Source organism: Oncorhynchus mykiss, chromosome 28 (genome assembly GCF_057628025.1).
Source record: "Oncorhynchus mykiss isolate SJ-2025 chromosome 28, ASM5762802v1, whole genome shotgun sequence".
Taxonomy (NCBI): domain Eukaryota; kingdom Metazoa; phylum Chordata; class Actinopteri; order Salmoniformes; family Salmonidae; genus Oncorhynchus; species Oncorhynchus mykiss.
Genome location: NC_143049.1, coordinates 27,008,752 through 27,027,076, shown reverse-complemented (window position 1 = coordinate 27,027,076; position 18,325 = coordinate 27,008,752). Strand labels below are relative to the sequence as shown.

At 41.0% G+C, this 18,325-nt stretch overlaps 1 protein-coding gene across 2 annotated transcripts in view; it reads left to right on the top strand.

The window, feature by feature from the left end:
- LOC110508193 (glypican-1) overlaps positions 1-18,325 on the top strand; it is a 144,835-nt gene that overhangs the window by 120,523 nt on the left and 5,987 nt on the right. For both annotated transcript variants that reach the window (XM_036965987.2, XM_090224846.1), the window contains 5 exons: positions 1,963-2,128; positions 3,458-3,588; positions 10,143-10,268; positions 10,678-10,808; positions 10,974-11,149. In XM_036965987.2, the coding sequence (XP_036821882.1) occupies positions 1,963-2,128; positions 3,458-3,588; positions 10,143-10,268; positions 10,678-10,808; positions 10,974-11,149 (730 nt within the window). The remainder of the gene's footprint in view (positions 1-1,962; positions 2,129-3,457; positions 3,589-10,142; positions 10,269-10,677; positions 10,809-10,973; positions 11,150-18,325) is intronic.

Sequence of the window (18,325 nt, the reverse complement as noted above, 5' to 3'; positions counted from 1 at the left end):
TATGTACATAGGGCAGCAGCCTCTAAGGTGCAGGGATGAGTAACCGGGTGGTAGCCGGCTAGTGACAGTGACTAAGTTCAGAGCAGGGTACTGGGTGGAGGCCTGCTAATGATGGCTATTTAACAGTCTGCTGGCCTCAAAGCTGTTTTTCAGTTTCTCGGTCCCAGCTTTGATGCGCCTGTACTGACCTTGCCTTCTGGATGATAGCGGGGTGAAAAGGCTGTGGCTCGGGTGGCTGAGGTCCTTGATGATCTTCTTGGCCTTCTTGTGATGCTGGGTGCTGTAGGTGTCCTGGAGGGCAGGCAGTCTGCCCCCGGTGATGAGTTGGGCTGACTCCACCACCCTTTCTCTGAGCCAATTGTATTAGTATACAATTATATCATGTTCAATTGTTTTAGCAAAAATATAAACGTTTTCAAAGATTTTAATGAGTTACAGTTCATATAAGGAAATCAGTTAATTGAAATAAATTCATTAGGCCCTAATCTATGGATTTCACATTTCTGAGAATACAGATATACATCTGTTGGTCACAGATACCTAAAAAAAAGTAGGGGCATGGGTGAGCAAACCTGTCAATGTCTGGTGTGACCAACATTTGCCTCATGCAGCATGACACATCTTCTTCGCATAGAGTTGATTAGGTTATGAATTGTGGCCTGTGGAATGTTGTCCCACTCCTCTTCAATGGCTGTGTGAAGTTGCTGGATATTGGTGAGAACTGGAACACGCCGTCGTACACATCGATCCAGAGCATCACACACATGCTCAATGGGTGACATGTTTTGTGAGTATGCAGGCAAGACTTTTTCAGCTTCAAGGAATTGTGTACAGATCCTTGCGACATAGGGCCGTGAATTATCATGCTGAAACATGAGGTGATGGCGGTGGATGAATGGCATGACATAGGGCTTCAAGATCTCTTCAAGGTATCTCTGTGCATTCAAATTCCCATTGATAAAATGCAATTGTGTTCGTTGTCCGTAACTTATGCCAGCCCATACCATAACCCCACCACCGCCATGGGACATTCTGTTCACAACGTTGCAAACTGCTCGCCCACATGACGCCACGGATTCATCCATGAAGAGCACACTTAACCAGCGTGCCAGTGGCCATCGAAGGTGAGCATTTGCCCATTAAAGTCGGTTACGATGCCGAACTGCAGTCAGGTCATGACACTGGATAGGACGACGAGCACACGGATGAGCTTCCCTGACAGTTTGTGCAGAAATTCTTCGGTTGTGCAAATCCACAGTTTCATCAGCTGTCCGAGTGGCTCGTCTCAGACCATCCCACAGGTGAAGAAGCCTGATGTGGAGATCCTGGGATGGCGTGGTTATACGTGGTCTGTGGTTGTGAGGCCGGATGTACGTACTGCCACATTCTCTAAAACGATGTTGGAGGCGGCTTATAGTAGATAAATTAAAATACAATTCTCTGGCAACAGCTCTGGTGGACATTCCTGCAGTCAACATGCACGCTCCCTCTTCACTTTGTAAAGATCATGCTGTTTAATTAGATTCTTGATATGCCTCACCTGTCAGGTGGATGGATTATCTTGGCAAAGGACAAATGCCCACTAACAGGGTTGTAAACAAATTTGTGCACAACATTTGAGAGAAATACGTTTTTGTGAATGGAACATTTCTGGGATCTTTTATTTCAGCTCATGAACCAAGGGACCAACTCTTTACAAGTTGCATTTATATTTTTGTTCAGTGTATTTATTTTATACCGTCCTTTTTGCTCATCTTTATCAAGCGAGGCCAATAATTTTGGACCTGACTGTATATATTTATGATATATGATATTGAAGTAAATGGAGGGGCAGGAATGTGAACCCAGGTCGCTGTGTGAAAGGCACCCTACGCATCGCACCAATAGGATTAAGCCACTTGGTGGGAATTGTAATGTGGCTCATATAGTATCTCTATAATATTGTTGTATCTCCTCTCCCAGGTACCCCTGAGCCCAGAGTGCATGCGTGCCATCATGAAGATGACCTACTGTCCCCACTGCCGTGGAGTGGCCACTGCCAGGCCCTGTGCCAACTACTGTGCCAACGTACTGAAGGGCTGCCTCGCTAACCAGGCCGACCTGGACACAGAGTGGAGGAACTTGGCTGGTGAGACACATACACACACACACCCTAATTTCACACGCACACATTTGCACACTAATTTAATTTTAATTCCTACGGTGCCTTCAGAAAGTATTCACACCCTTTGACTTTTTCCACATTTTGTTGTGTTACAGCCTGAATTGAATGTGTCACTGTGAAATTTTGTGTCATTGGCCTACACACAGTACCCCATAATGTCAATATGAAATTATGTTTTTAGATTAATTTTTTTTATTCATAAAAAATGAAAAGCAGAAATGTCTTAAGTCAATAAATATCCAATCCCTTGGCTGTGGCATAAATAAGTTCAGAAGTCAACATGTGCTTACAGGTCACATAATACGTTGCATGGACAATATTTGTGTTTAACATGATTTTTGAATGACTACCTCACTCATCTCTGTACCCCACACATAAGTTCCCTCAGTTGTGCAGTGAATTTCAAACACAGATTCAAACACAAAGACCAGGGAGGTTTTCCAAAGAAGGGCACCTATTGGTAGATGGGGGGCGGGGGGGGGAGCAGACATTGAATGTCACTTTAAGCATTGTGAAGTTATTAATTACACTTTGGATGGTGAATCAATACACCCAGTCACTGCAAAGATACAGGTGTCCTTCCTAACTCAGATGCCTTAGAAGAAGGAAACCACTCAAAGAAATTCACTTTATGTCCTGAATACAAAGTGTTATGTTTGGGGAAAATACAATACAACACATCACTGAGAAGCACTCTTCATATTGTCAAGCATGGTGGTGGCTGCATCATGTTATGGGTATGTTTGTGATTGGCAAGGACTAGGGAGTATTTTAGGATAGAGCTATAGATAAAGACACTGGGAGACAAATTCACCTTTCAGAAGGAGAATAACCTAAAACACAAGGCAAATATATACTGGAGTTGCTTACCAAGTTCCTGAGTGGCCAAGATACAGTTTTGATTTAAATCGGCTTGAAAATCTATGGCAAGACTTGAAAATGGCTGTCTAGCAACAACCAACTTGACAGAGCTTGAAGAATAATGTGCAAATATTGTACAATCCAGGGGTGCGAATCTCTCCGAGACTTACCCTTGAAAGACTCATAGCGGGGTTAATACTTAATGCTTATGTAATAATTATGTTCATTTTCAATATAAAAACAATTCTCATGTTTTCACTTTGTCATCATGGGATATTGTGGGTTGATGGGTGAGAAAAAAATAATACATTTAATCCATTTTGAATTCAGGCACAAAATGTGAAATAAGTCAAGGGGTGTGAATACTTTCTGAAGGTACTGTATAAGCATCTATTCCCATTTAAAATATTGCATCCCCCCCTCTCTCTGCAGATGCCATGCTGCAGGTCTCTAACAGGTTTGAGGGTGTGTCCAGTGTGGATGTGGTGCTCCTCTCTCTCCCCACACACATCTCAGAGGCTATCACCACCATGATGGACAACATAGACACGTTTAACAACAAGGTCAGAACAGCAGTCAGCACACACACACATACTTACCCATGCACGCAAACACATGTGCCGCACGCACGCGCACACACACACACACACACACACACACACACACACACACACACACACACACACACACACACACACACACATACAGATATGCTACCGCCAGTTCACACATCCAAGTATTCTTACCGATCACTGACACAGTGTTGATCAGGGCTCATAACACATATTCATAACCTGATGTTGATCCCTGTACTGGTTTAATGTTATAACGTTCCACATTCCAGGGGCCATTTGTAAATTGTGCATATGTACAAGATATACCCCAAAATGTGCCAGTTCTCACGCAAATGTTGTCATTTCTAAAAACTGAACTTGACGTGGGAATGTGCTTAGCTTCCCGTAAACCTTAAGCCATGCATGCACACAGTCTATAGTGCTTGAAGTATTGCATTGCAAGCAGGCATGTAGCCTAGTATTTTGTGCAAATGGGGGATAGGATGACATGCTTATCCCCCCCCCCCCTCCAAAAAAAAATAGGTAAATAGAATAACAAGATGCAATCATTTGCTGTTAGTGAGAAGAGCGAAGATACATTTTTTCATCTTTGCATTCTAAAATAGTTAGAAATAGGCATCTATTTCCTATTTAATTTCCATGATAATTGCAGAATACATTCCTAATATTTTCTGACTGTGATGGTTTCATACTCTTGGATGTTGTTGACCTATAAGATACTTCATCTTATAGGTCAACAACATCCAATCTCTTATTTAACTGGACCCACTTTAAAGTAGTAAATATTGTAGATCAACTATATTGTATTCAAGTATTTTGCTCTGTGGTAGAACAGACGGTTCACCTTTTCTGTTTACGTTTTTTAGGATACTGTACATCTGAACTGTAATTTCAAATGTCTCAAATAAACAATATAAACATAATACATATTTTCATAACCATTGCAGAATAAATTCCTCTCCACCTTGTCTGGCCATGGTTCTTCTTCCCGAAGAAGCTTTACCATCTGACAAATCACGATGTGCATCTCTCATTGAAGTTCGCCTTTTTGCTCTATGCATCCGAAAGGGAGGGCAGGTTTATAATATAGAACAATCTACAGGAGAATGGAGCAGATGAACAGACAGTTGATCTTTCGCTTCTACTGCTACCACTGTATAGGTTTACTGTGTTTTATTTGTACAGTGCCTTGCGAAAGTATTCGGCCCCCTTGAACTTTGCGACCTTTTGCCACATTTCAGGCTTCAAACATAAAGATATAAAACTGTATTTTTTTGTGAAGAATCAACAACAAGTGGGACACAATCATGAAGTGGAACGACATTTATTGGATATTTCAAACTTTTTTAACAAATCAAAAACTGAAAAATTGGGCGTGCAAAATTATTCAGCCCCCTTAAGTTAATACTTTGTAGCGCCACCTTTTGCTGCGATTACAGCTGTAAGTCGCTTGGGGTATGTCTCTATCAGTTTTGCACATCGAGAGACTGAAATTTTTTCCCATTCCTCCTTGCAAAACAGCTCGAGCTCCGTGAGGTTGGATGGAGAGCATTTGTGAACAGCAGTTTTCAGTTCTTTCCACAGATTCTCGATTGGATTCAGGTCTGGACTTTGACTTGGCCATTCTAACACCTGGATATGTTCATTTTTGAACCATTCCATTGTAGATTTTGCTTTATGTTTTGGATCATTGCCTTGTTGGAAGACAAATCTCCGTCCCAGTCTCAGGTCTTTTGCAGACTCTATCAGGTTTTCTTCCAGAATGGTCCTGTATTTGGCTCCATCCATCTTCCCATCAATTTTAACCATCTTCCCTGTCCCTTCTGAAGAAGGCCCAAACCATGATGCTGCCACCACCATGTTTGACAGTGGGGATGGTGTGTTCAGCTGTGTTGCTTTTACGCCAAACATAACGTTTTGCATTGTTGCCAAAAAGTTCCATTTTGGATTCATCTGACCAGAGCACCTTCTTCCACATGTTTGGTGTGTCTCCCAGGTGGCTTGTGGCAAACTTTAAACAACACTTTTTATGGATATCTTTAAGAAATGGCTTTCTTCTTGCCACTCTTCCATAAAGGCCAGATTTGTGCAATATACGACTGATTGTTGTCCTATGGACAGAGTCTCCCGCCTCAGCTGTAGATCTCTGCAGTTCATCCAGAGTGATCATGGGCCTCTTGGCTGCATCTCTGATCAGTCTTCTCCTTGTATGAGCTGAAAGTTTAGAGGGACGGCCAGGTCTTGGTAGATTTGCAGTGGTCTGATACTCCTTCCATTTCAATATTATCGCTTGCACAGTGCTCCTTGGGATGTTTAAAGCTTGGGAAATATTTTTGTATCCAAATCCGGCTTTAAACTTCTTCACAACAGTATCTCGGACCTGCCTGGTGTGTTCCTTGTTCTTCATGATGCTCTCTGCGCTTTTAACGGACCTCTGAGACTATCACAGTGCAGGTGCATTTATACGGAGACTTGATTACACACAGGTGGATTGGGCGTTAGTGGGAAACATGCGGTGTGTGTTTGTGTGTAACAGGTGTGTGTGTGTAACAGGTGTGTGTGTGTAACAGGTGTGTGTGTGTGTGTGTGTTTACTTGTTTTGTAGAAAAGGTATTCATGCAGGAGAGGTAGATAGTTACAACACCTCAGAGCTATCCAGAACAGGTTAAACAAGATTATAGTGTCTTTGTCTCATACATTACATCTAGGTAAAGGGTATGCTTGAAGGAGCATGGGACATTTGTGTTCTTGGCATTGAAATGATACTAGAATATTTAATTACTATATGTTATCTACAGTGCATTCAGAAAGTATTCAGACCCTCTTGTCTCGGAGCTCTATGGACAATTCCTTTGACCTCATGCGCTGTCAACTGTGGGACCTTTTATAGACAGTTGTGAGCCTTTCCAAATCATGTTCAATTGAATTTACCACAGGTGGACTCCAATCAAGTTGTAGAAACATCTCAAAGATGATCAATGGAAACAGGATGCACCTGAGCTCAATTTAGAGTCTCATAGCAAATGGTCTGAATACTTACACCTTACATAAGGTGATTCTGTTTTTTATTTTGAATACATTTGCAAACATTTCTAAAAACCTTTTTTTACTTTGTCATTATGGGGTATTGTGTGTAAATTTCGGAGGATTTTTATTTATTTAATCCATTTTAGAATTGGGGACGCAAGTAGCCTAGTGGTTAGGGCCAGTAACCGAAAGGTTGCTAGATCGAATCCCCGAGCTGACAAGGTAAAAATCTGTCGTTCTGCCCCTGAAGAAGGCAGTTAACCCACTGTTCCTAGGCCGTCATTTGAAATAAGAATTTGTTCTTAACTGACTTGCCTAGTTAAATAAAGGTTAAATAAAAAAATAAGGCTATAAAGTAACAGAATTTGGAAAAAGTCAAGGGGTCTGAATACTTTCCCGAAGGCACTGTATGTAATATCTGAGTCCTCTGGCGTTGTAAGTAGTGCAAACTAAGTGTTGTGTGTCATGTGACATGTCAAGGAGAGCACACACAATGCCATATTGTTTCGTCATGTATAAGGTGGCTCACCAAACTACTTCAAATGGAGCATGTGACTTATGGCTTTACCAATGCATACAGTAAGTACTGAGTTTAAAGTTACAGTGCCTTGCGAAAGTATTCGCCCCCCTTGAACTTTGCGGCCTTTTGCCACATTTCAGGCTTCAAACATAAAGATATAAAACTGTATTTTTTTGTGAAGAATCAACAACAAGTGGGACACAATCATGAAGTGGAACGACATTTATTGGATATTTCAAACTTTTTTAACAAATCAAAAACTGAAAAATTGGGCGTGCAAAATGATTCAGCCCCTTTACTTTCAGTGCAGCAAACTCTCTCCAGAAGTTCAGTGAGGATCTCTGAATGATCCAATGTTGACCTAAATGACTAATGATGATAAAAACAATCCACCTGTGTGTAATCAAGTCTCCGTATAAATGCACCTGCACTGTGATAGTCTCAGAGGTCCGTTAAAAGCGCAGAGAGCATCATGAAGAACAAGGAACACACCAGGCAGGTCCGAGATACTGTTGTGAAGAAGTTTAAAGCCGGATTTGGATACAAAAATATTTCCCAAGCTTTAAACATCCCAAGGAGCACTGTGCAAGCGATAATATTGAAATGGAAGGAGTATCAGACCACTGCAAATCTACCAAGACCTGGCCGTCCCTCTAAACTTTCAGCTCATACAAGGAGAAGACTGATCAGAGATGCAGCCAAGAGGCCCATGATCACTCTGGATGAACTGCAGAGATCTACAGCTGAGGCGGGAGACTCTGTCCATAGGACAACAATCAGTCGTATATTGCACAAATCTGGCCTTTATGGAAGAGTGGCAAGAAGAAAGCCATTTCTTAAAGATATCCATAAAAAGTGTTGTTTAAAGTTTGCCACAAGCCACCTGGGAGACACACCAAACATGTGGAAGAAGGTGCTCTGGTCAGATGAAACCAAAATGGAACTTTTTGGCAACAATGCAAAACGTTATGTTTGGCGTAAAAGCAACACAGCTGAACACACCATCCCCACTGTCAAACATGGTGGTGGCAGCATCATGGTTTGGGCCTGCTTTTCTTCAGCAGGGACAGGGAAGATGGTTAAAATTGATGGGAAGATGGATGGAGCCAAATACAGGACCATTCTGGAAGAAAACCTGATGGAGTCTGCAAAAGACCTGAGACTGGGACGGAGATTTGTCTTCCAACAAGACAATGATCCAAAACATAAAGCAAAATCTACAATGGAATGGTTCAAAAATAAACATATCCAGGTGTTAGAATGGCCAAGTCAAAGTCCAGACCTGAATCCAATCGAGAATCTGTGGAAAGAACTGAAAACTGCTGTTCACAAATGCTCTCCATCCAACCTCACTGAGCTTGAGCTGTTTTGCAAGGAGGAATGGGAAAAAATTTCAGTCTCTCGATGTGCAAAACTGAGAGACATACCCCAAGCGACTTACAGCTGTAATCGCAGCAAAAGGTGGCGCTACAAAGTATTAACTTAAGGGGGCTGAATAATTTTGCACGCCCAATTTTTCAGTTTTTGATTTGTTAAAAAAGTTTGAAATATCCAATAAATGTCGTTCCACTTCATGATTGTGTCCCACTTGTTGTTGATTCTTCATAAAAAAATACAGTTTTATATCTTTATGTTTGAAGCCTGAAATGTGGCAAAAGGTCGCAAAGTTCAAGGGGGCTGAATACTTTCGCAAGGCACTGTATCTATTAAGAATGGAAGTTGAGGTTTAACCCTCTCAATAGGGATTATATACAGTAGTAAATGATCAATTTACAGTACAGGAAAGTACGAGTTTATTGGGCAAAGTTTTATTACAATGCAAGGTAGTTTTCGGATGTGATAGGGCATGCAAGCTGTCATGAATTACAAAGGGAAACCCAGTCAGCCAGCTGCCCAGTGACACAAGCAACCAGATGAGCTAAATGCCTTCTACCCTCGCTCTCCGTAGCCGATGTGAGTAATACCTTTAAACACGTTAACATTCACAAGGCCGCAGGGCCAGACGGATTACCAGGATACCTACTCTTCACTGACCCAGTCTGTAAAACCTACATGTTTCAAGCAGACCAGCATAATCCCTGTGCCTAAGAACACCAAGTTAACCTGTCTAAATTAATCACCCCGTAGCACTCACATCTGTAGCCATGAAATGCTTTGAAAGGCTTGTCATGCTTACATTAACACCATCATCCCAGACCCACTCCAATAGACCCACTCCAATTTGCATACTGACCCAACAGATCCACAGATTACGCAATCTCTATTGCAGTCCACACTGTCCTCTCCCACCTGGCCAAGAGGAACACCTATGTGAGAATGCCGTTCATTGACTACAGCTCAGAATTCAACACCATTGTGCCTGAAAGCTCAATATTAAGTTAAGGACCCTGGGCCATCTCCAGGTGGTGAGGTTAGGCAACAACACATCCACCATGCTGACCCTCAACACGGGGGCTCCTCAGGGGTGCGTGCTTAGTCCCCTCCTGTACTCCCTGTTCACCAATGACTGCGTGGCTCCACACGACTCCAACACCATCATTAAGTTTACTGACGACACGACAGTGGTAGGCCTGATCACTGACGACGATGAGACAGCCTATAGGGACGGCCTATAGGGACAGCCTATAGGCGCAGTGCCTTAGACCAGTGCGCCTCTCTGGAGGCCCTCTGCATTGTTGGGAAGGGTCCGTAAGTAAGCATTTCACTGTTCGTCTACACCGGTTGTTTACGAATTATGTGTCAAATAAAGTTAAATATTGTTTGTGGTAGCTGTTGATCCGATTGGGCAAGAGATTTCGTTTGAAATCCTCAAGACTCAAAACACCCCATGGAGAGTAGCTGCTAATGGTGATCCTAATAAAATACAAAATACCAAAATGAAGGTATTATTTTACAGATTGTCTCAAGAGTTGTAGCTTTTGCTCCTAAATAAATGCCTGTCAACCGAATCATTTGGTCACTTCCTCCCGCTAACTCCCCCTCTCTCTATTCTCAGGTGTTCCAGGCATGTGGGAATCCAAGGGAGGGAGGAACCAGCAGCACTGGGTTGGAGGAGGTGAAGAGGAGGGGGAAGGTTACAGTGGAGGACAGCCCAACCTCTGGGGCTAGGCTGGAGAAACTGGTCAGTATTTACTGTCCTCTCTCTCTCTCTCTCTCTCTCTCTCTCTCTCTCTCTCTCTCTCTCTAATATATATATATATATATGATACGGTTTCTGTTTAGACGTGTAATGCTACAGTCAAGAATGCAATGAGTCAGATGAATATGAAATGTGAGGAAATGGAAACAACCATTATCTACCAAATATTAACACACTGTTGATTGTTTATTGCTCATACAAAAGCTATTTACAGAAAGCGTGAATGCTTGAACAAACATGATATTGAATAGCTTTTGATAGTAGTTTCCAGTACACAGGTTGTATTCATTAACCACCAAATGAAAGAAGTGGTACTGAAACAGGAAGGGACTACCTGAACTGGTCCAAAAAGAAATGCTTGTTTTTGTTTTCCATTGCAAAACGCCCCCAGGTGTCTGATGTGTCAAGGAGGCTGAGGGACATGCAGCCCTACTGGGTCTCGTTACCCAGCACCCTCTGCAGTGACAGGGTGGCCACTAGGGCCCAAGCAGACAAGTGCTGGAACGGCATGGCCCGTGCCAGGTAGGACCCCCAAACCACGTCTGTGTGTGTGCATGCATGCTATGTGTGTGTTTATGCTCGCATGCATACATATTTGTGTGGGTGCCTCTGCATGTGTGAATCATGCATGGGTAAGTGTGTGTGTATTTGAGTTCTCCCCAGTCATCCTCTCTCCTTGTCTCCCAGGTACCTTCCAGAGGTGATGGGTGACGGCCTGGCAAGTCAGATCAACAACCCTGAGGTAGAGATCGACATCACCAAGCCAGACATGACTATACGACAACAGATAATGCAGCTCAAGATCATGACCAACCGCCTCAAGAACGCTTTCAATGGCAACGATGTGGACTTTCAGGACACCAGTGAGTATAGATCTAGGATCAGCTCATCATATGCAAATACTGACTCCAACCATAGAGGGAATATCGCAAAATGGACCTTACCTCAGAGTTTAGATGCAATGTCATCCTACTCCTGAGGGCAAAAGCTGTGTGGACAAAAGAGAGGTCTCCCTCATGGTCAAAACACTATATGTTGACATGACATGACTACTGGAAATATTTGATATGTTGTTTTGATTGTCTCCAGTGTCGTTCCATGTAATTTCATCAAACCATGACACCCACCATCTCAGATTGTTCTGAAATCATTTCTGTGGTGTTGTGTCTTTGGCTATGTCGGATTAAGTGATATGACATGCTATTCTATAAAATTATTTCTCCGTAATTAATATCACCTGATTGAGCTAATCATGTAAATGTAATTAACTAGAGAGTCGGGGCACCACAAAATAATATTTATAGAGCTGTTATCTTCCGAATAAACTCTTAAAGACCTAGTAATATTTTACATCAATAGCAGTCAATATCAATCGTCATCGTTTCATCAGAAAGTTGTAAATTCTTAGTTATCTGCACGAACCCTGGCTAACAATTCGAATCAGCAATACAAAATTGGGTTTAATTATTTATTTACTAAATACCTAACTAATCACACAGAATTACACATACACATAATTAAATCATAACTTGATTACAAATTGCGTCATAAAGGAAAACGTCCCTAGTAGGTGGAACAGATATGACAGCTTGTTGCACAAAGGAAAAGGGCTGGGTTTGAGTGAAAGAGCGGGAAGACTGAGGAACAAAGGGAAGAAGCTGTGCTATCGTAAATACAGTATCTTATGCATTCTATATTTACTCTGATCTGCGTTTCGGTAGGTTGGTGGTAGTAACGTTGTTGTGTGGTAGACGGGATACTCTGTCTGTTCCTTCCTAACCTGCGTTTGCAGCTGCGGTTGCTAACTCAACGGCTAGGAGGTATCACTTCTGTAGTGAATAAGAGTTCAAAGTTCATACCATTCACAACCAAAGCTCACGCTGATGTTGGCTTCATTCTGTAGTTATTATCGGAACCATTCTGACATAGGACCGTCGTCCTACATCCCCGGAATAGGAAGTTCTATTGTAGTCAAGGGCTTATATAGTAAGGGAGAGGAGGGCGTGTTTGAAAAGTTTTATAGGCCATGTCGCTTCACAGGGGCGGGCCACTGATTGAGCAGCCCTATCTTATGAAAACCCACATCTCACATTTTATAAACTAAAATCACATTTCATCCCATCACAAATAATTTCATATTCAAACATTTAAATTGGACAACAATTCCATGTGAATCCGATACCTCTGATGTGTAGACTTTCCACTGTAGAGTTTATGTCATCTTATCATTGATGAGAATGTCTCAGATGACAACCGAACTGACATCATATTCATTAAGTTCCACCGCATATGTTCAATTGTTCGGATTACCAGAATATAATTCATTTCCCCACACCTACTGATGTTCCCAGAATCTCTATGTTAACCAAGGGTTTTGCAAATGTAACCTCAGTAGGGTAGAGAGAGGAAAAAGGGGGGAAGAGGTATTTATGACTGTCATAAACCTATCCCCCAGGCCAACCAGGTCATGACAGTAGTTAGCAACAGATAATATAAGAATTCCGGAAGCATTATTTTATTTAAATATAATTAGATTAAGCTAATTGATTTATAGGATTAATATAATATTCAATAATTATAGTATCTAACATCCGATTTGGACAAAAATATTTCTAACAATCAGTAAGACATGAGTAATCCGAAGAAGTGGTCAAAAGCACAGACCCCCCCCCCCCCCCCCCCATACCAATCCCACCCCAGCAACAATCAGTATCAGTTCTATTTGTTTGACAAGTAGAATAGAACTGCGGCTCAGAGTATTGTTTCTTCATCCTATGTAATGTATTCGCTGTGATTTTGGTGATGTTGTTTTCCCCTCTTCAGAAAAATGTGTCATTGGATTCATGTCCCATCCTACATCCTGATAGTACCCGTTTCTGACCACTAGATGGTGCTGTTCCTGCTATTAGGTTATTGTTTTTTTAGTAATTGTTAAAGGGATAGTTCACTCAAATTACACAATTACGTATTGGTTGTCTTACCCCGTAGCTGTTTATGGATCAGGTATGACAGCAACCCATGCTTTGGTTTCGTTTACCTGGCCACTGTTTCAAATGCTAACTTTTTAGCATCTGTGGCACAAATCCAATGCATGTCAATTAAATTAGAGAAATGTAAAGTTTCACACTTCATATCCAAGTCATCTATATGTAACATCATTGAGTTACACAATACATTTTTAGATACTTTAGGATGATTTGGCAAGCGTGAAAATACGAATATAGGTACCATTGAAAAGTTAGCATTTGAAACAATGGCTTGGTAAATAAAACCAAAACATGGGTTGCTGTCATACCAGAGGGGCAAGCTAGATTTGCTCAGGGTTTCTGAAGTTAACTAGCTTCATTTGGCTTCACATTCCAGCTCAGGCTTTATCCGTACTACGACAGTGGATATTGCTCGTACGCCTGACGGTAACTCTAGCAGGCTTATAACTGTGCATGCATGTTGCACATGGCTAGTTGAATGCCAAACTCTTCATTGAGGCGATGCTGAAACATCAACCCATGGTTCGATTCAGTGCCAGGTATTTTAATTTGTGCCAAAATCTAAATGAAAGAAAAGTTATCTTACAAGTTGCAAATTCAAGAGTCTGTGTTGTGAATTAGGCTTTTAGAAGTGCCGTCTTATTTCATATTACTTATCGTTATAGCCGACTTTCAAATCAAATTTTATTTGTCACATACACATGGTTAGCAGATGTTAAAATGCTAACAATGCACAACCAATCGATAAAATAATTGTATTAAGTCAAACAAAAGTGTTACTGTGAATGAAGTTTAAAATGCATTCTGTCATTTCTAAATGTGTAATGTGATATATTTGATTATTGAAAAAATTTTGCACACAAAAACATTTGATTAATAAAATATTTTACAGTCATCATCCTCAAATGAAGGGGATGATGCCACAATTTCTGCAAGAGGGAGGGAATCTGATTTCATTGGTCCTCAACTTGTGGCTCAGTCATTTTATTCAGGTTAAGTGGAGTTAGCTGTGAGTTAGCCTGCCCCGGAGCAGGTAAGTTCTGAATGATTCGTTGCCATAGAAATTTACCTGGATAAAAGGTGGGCCACTTTCGTGTGACCGGTTAAACTCAGAGTTGACCAAAGTTACCTTGTTAACTCCTCAAACCTGGTTCTTAGGATACCCCTCTGGACCATTGACAGTTTACAGTCTACATGTCAATTTGTAATTTGAGTAATCTATCCCTTTAATGATGAGGGGGGTGGGGGATTCAAAAAATAATAATTGGAGGAGGAACAGTACCATCTACTGGTCATAACTTGGTAATAGCAGATATGGGATGGGTCATAAACAACTTCAATGACAAATTTCTCTGAACAGTGGGAAAAAAACATCACCAAATTCACTGTAGAATACATTACATAGGATGAATAAGCAATACTCTGAGCTACAGCTCCATACTACTTGTCAAACAGAGAATTGATACTATATACTCATTGTCTGGGTGTGATTGGCGTGGGGTGTCTAACGGTGCCCTAGAGAAAAGTTTGATCCAAATGTCCAAATGTTAGGTACTATATTTATTCAATATTATATGAATCTCATAAATAAACAATTGCCAATTTGTGTGCATTCAGTTACGTTAATTTGTCAGAGATTATTTCTATTTCAACAAAATAAATGTTGCAGGAAGGCTAATTTAATCAGTTTCTAACAACAAAAACGATTTCAGAACAAACTGACATAGTGGGTGTCTAAAACTTCTTTCTTGTGTTTTTGAGGTGGAACGACCCTCCATCCAGCTTGTTATGTGTGTTGCTAGAAAACCAAACCAAACCAAACCAATCCCTTTCATAAACAATTTTTGTTTGTAGATAAAGTAGACCTAGAGAGAGAGAATATTTAAGAAGCATATCATCAGTGAAGAGTTAGCTCACATGATTTAAAAAGACGTCGCTATTTCAGTGCTATTTTTATAGGATTGAGCTGGAATTAAGTTACCGGCTAAAGAACTTGGCCTAAATTGTTATGCCATTTGTTATAACTGAGGTAAGATTATTATACTGTTTTATTTTATTGTGTTGCATTTTGTAAATCTCATTGTGTGAACACTGTCACAGAAACCCTAATCTTGGGCTTGAACCTGGGAGAGTATAAGGACACTGCTGACCTGCAAAGCAACTAACCAAAATCTAAAACTGAGTCTTACCAAAAGCTTTAACCTTAACCCATCAAATGCCTGATTCAAACGCTGTTTGTAGTTTAAGAATTATAAAGGGATAAGGAATTAGATAATATAAAGCTTTTGGAGTGGTTTCATTGCCGTGATACTAGCTTGTGACCAGGTTGTGACACAGTAAACAGATGGGGGGAGAATCATTGAGTGCATGTAAAGTTTAGCAGCATCTGTTGACATTTGGTTTCTGATGAATTTGACATTTATCAGGTTGCTTTTTGCTGTTCCATATACTTGTTTGATTTGTTTTTTGAAAGGTTAGAGTCAATAATTATTTCAAATGTGAAACCATCTCAACCCTCTGTCCCTTTTACAGTTTCCTCAGGCTGATGGGTCTCACTGTTCCTGATGGAGACCATTTTAGTTGTGTTCAATGTAAGACATGAGTGGTCCAACCAGTCAGCTATTTTGGGAGAATTCTGATAATCCTATAATTGGCCACATCTCCAGCCTAGAAGATTGGTGTTATGACAGCAGATTTCCAGTCGTCAGGGAACACTGCTTGTTTAATTGATAGATTTACCAGATGAGTGACTGGAGAGCTCAGGGTGCTGGAGTTTTTCTTCAGGAGGGCGGAGTCATTTCCATACACATCCTGTGCCTTGGAGTTTTTAAGATTAGTTAGGATTGAATTATCTCCTGCTCAGGCACTTCAGCTGTGTTAAAAACAGGAGAGGTAGAGTCAGAGAAAGTGATCACTTTATTTCAATGGCCAAATGTTACTGTCAGGTTCTCAACGGAGTCTTTAAAGACATTGTTAAATGTTGAGGCTATTTCATCTTCATTTTAAAATTCATTGTATTTTCCTGCTATGCTTTTGCAAATTTTTGGGATAATGTGTTGAGATTGTCCCATAGATGTTTACTATTTCCTCTAGCATGGTTGATAAGACCAATAACAAAGTTGGCTTTGGCCTTTCTAAGCTTGTTGCTTTATTGCGCAAATCCTTAAAAATCCTAATCTCAGTATTTACACCTGTTTTCAGAGCAGTTTGAGAGCAAAGACTCCAAAGGTATGCTGTTGGAGACCTGCTTTTTGTCTTGTCTGTACATGAATCTCTTTTTGGTTAGCTTCCTGGGGATGACAGTCAGATTATGATCTGATATTTATTTATTTATTTTCCACCGGTGGAATTGCTTCAAAATGTTCATAGAATACGTTGTTTGGTGATGGTGGACAGTACACTGTATGCCAACAACAGTGAATGACATTTATAGTGACAGTGTTACGCTAACTGCAATACATTTGATTTCCATTGAGCGGGTGAATTCACGTTGGGTGCATTTAATACTTTACATCAGTGGGGGCTCCTCCTCGGAGGAAGGGGAGGACCATTCTCCTCAGTCAATATCATAAAATATACATTTTAAAACATTGAAAAAGTTATCCTTTTTTAGATAAAACTATACTAAATATATTCTCTTCACCAAATAATTGATTAAAACACGTTGTTTTGCAATGAAGGTCTACAGTAGCCTCAACAGCACTCTGTAAGGAAGCACAATGGTGTAGCCGGAGGAGAGTGCATAGACTAGAGGCTAGAATGAATACAACGTGGCTGTTATGACAATGAAGTTTGTTTATGCGTGATCAGGGGTGTATTAATTCTGCCGATTCTGTTGAAAAACGTTTCTTAACGCGCGGAAGCAAACAAAACAGGGATATAAATAGCTGAATTTGTCCAATAGAAACGTTTGTTTGCCACTGGACTAATGATTATACCCTAGAGAAGCTAGATGCAGGCAAGAGTGTGTAAGGCGGTATTGAATGTGTCACTGTCTGTCCATATGCCCCTGTTTGTCATCTAAAAATGTTCTCTCAACCTGTGTGCACCTACGTTGTAAACTTTCATTCATAGGCTAGGCTGGAGCAACCTCATGATGGGTTTTGGGAAATGTTAGTATAATGCAGTAGCCTAAATCTATTGATGTTACATTGAGCTGGGTGAATGGAATATGAATGACAGTCATCCAACATGCTGTAATAGAAATAAGGCCATGCTCATGAAAAAAAAATGTCCTCCCTCATTATAAACGGCACTGACCACTGCTTTACATACACAAGCAGCCCCCACACCCATTTGCCTGTCTTTTCTGAAAACTTTGTACCCTGGCATAGCATAAGCAGCCTCAGGTGATGTTTTGGTTAGCCATTTTTCAGATAAACAAAGGTAATCCAAATTTTAATCAGTCAATAGTTTTTCAATCTGATCGGTTTTTGAGGTGATGCTTCTGATGTTCAAATGACCCACGAGCAATCATTTTGGTTTCTCCTGAGGATCCCAGAGAAATCTTGCTTGGTTTATTGTTTGAAAGAGGGTGAGATCGCATTTTTCGCGCTGGAACTCCCGGTGATATTTTGTTTAGTGCTTTAATGAGTTCATATGGATGGTGCTTAGTGCTTCTGAGATGTGGGCTGAAGTGTGCATGTAACTTCGCCACCGTTGACAGTAGTCCCACTGGTGGTAAGAACGCCAGGGGAGGAGCATCCATCTGTAGAGCCTGGATTCATCTGGACATCCCCAGTAGTATTGTCATCGGGTAGGTGAGTAGCTGTCTGTAGGGCCAGACTGGCCTCCATCGTCCCTCTGTGCTTGTACATTTGGTTGGTGCGATGGCTCAGCGGTTGTTTAGAAGAGATGAATAGATAACTTGTTGGCTAGATGGATTTTGAGTAATGCATTGACTGGGCCGATGTTCAGGACTCCAACAGCAAAACACTGATACAATCAGCAGTGTAAAAACATAGGTTGTAAGAAAGGATTTTGGGCAAAAATCACCACAAGCTGCCTTTGCATTAGGTTTAAAGAGCTCAATTTCGACCTCGATTTTGGCTC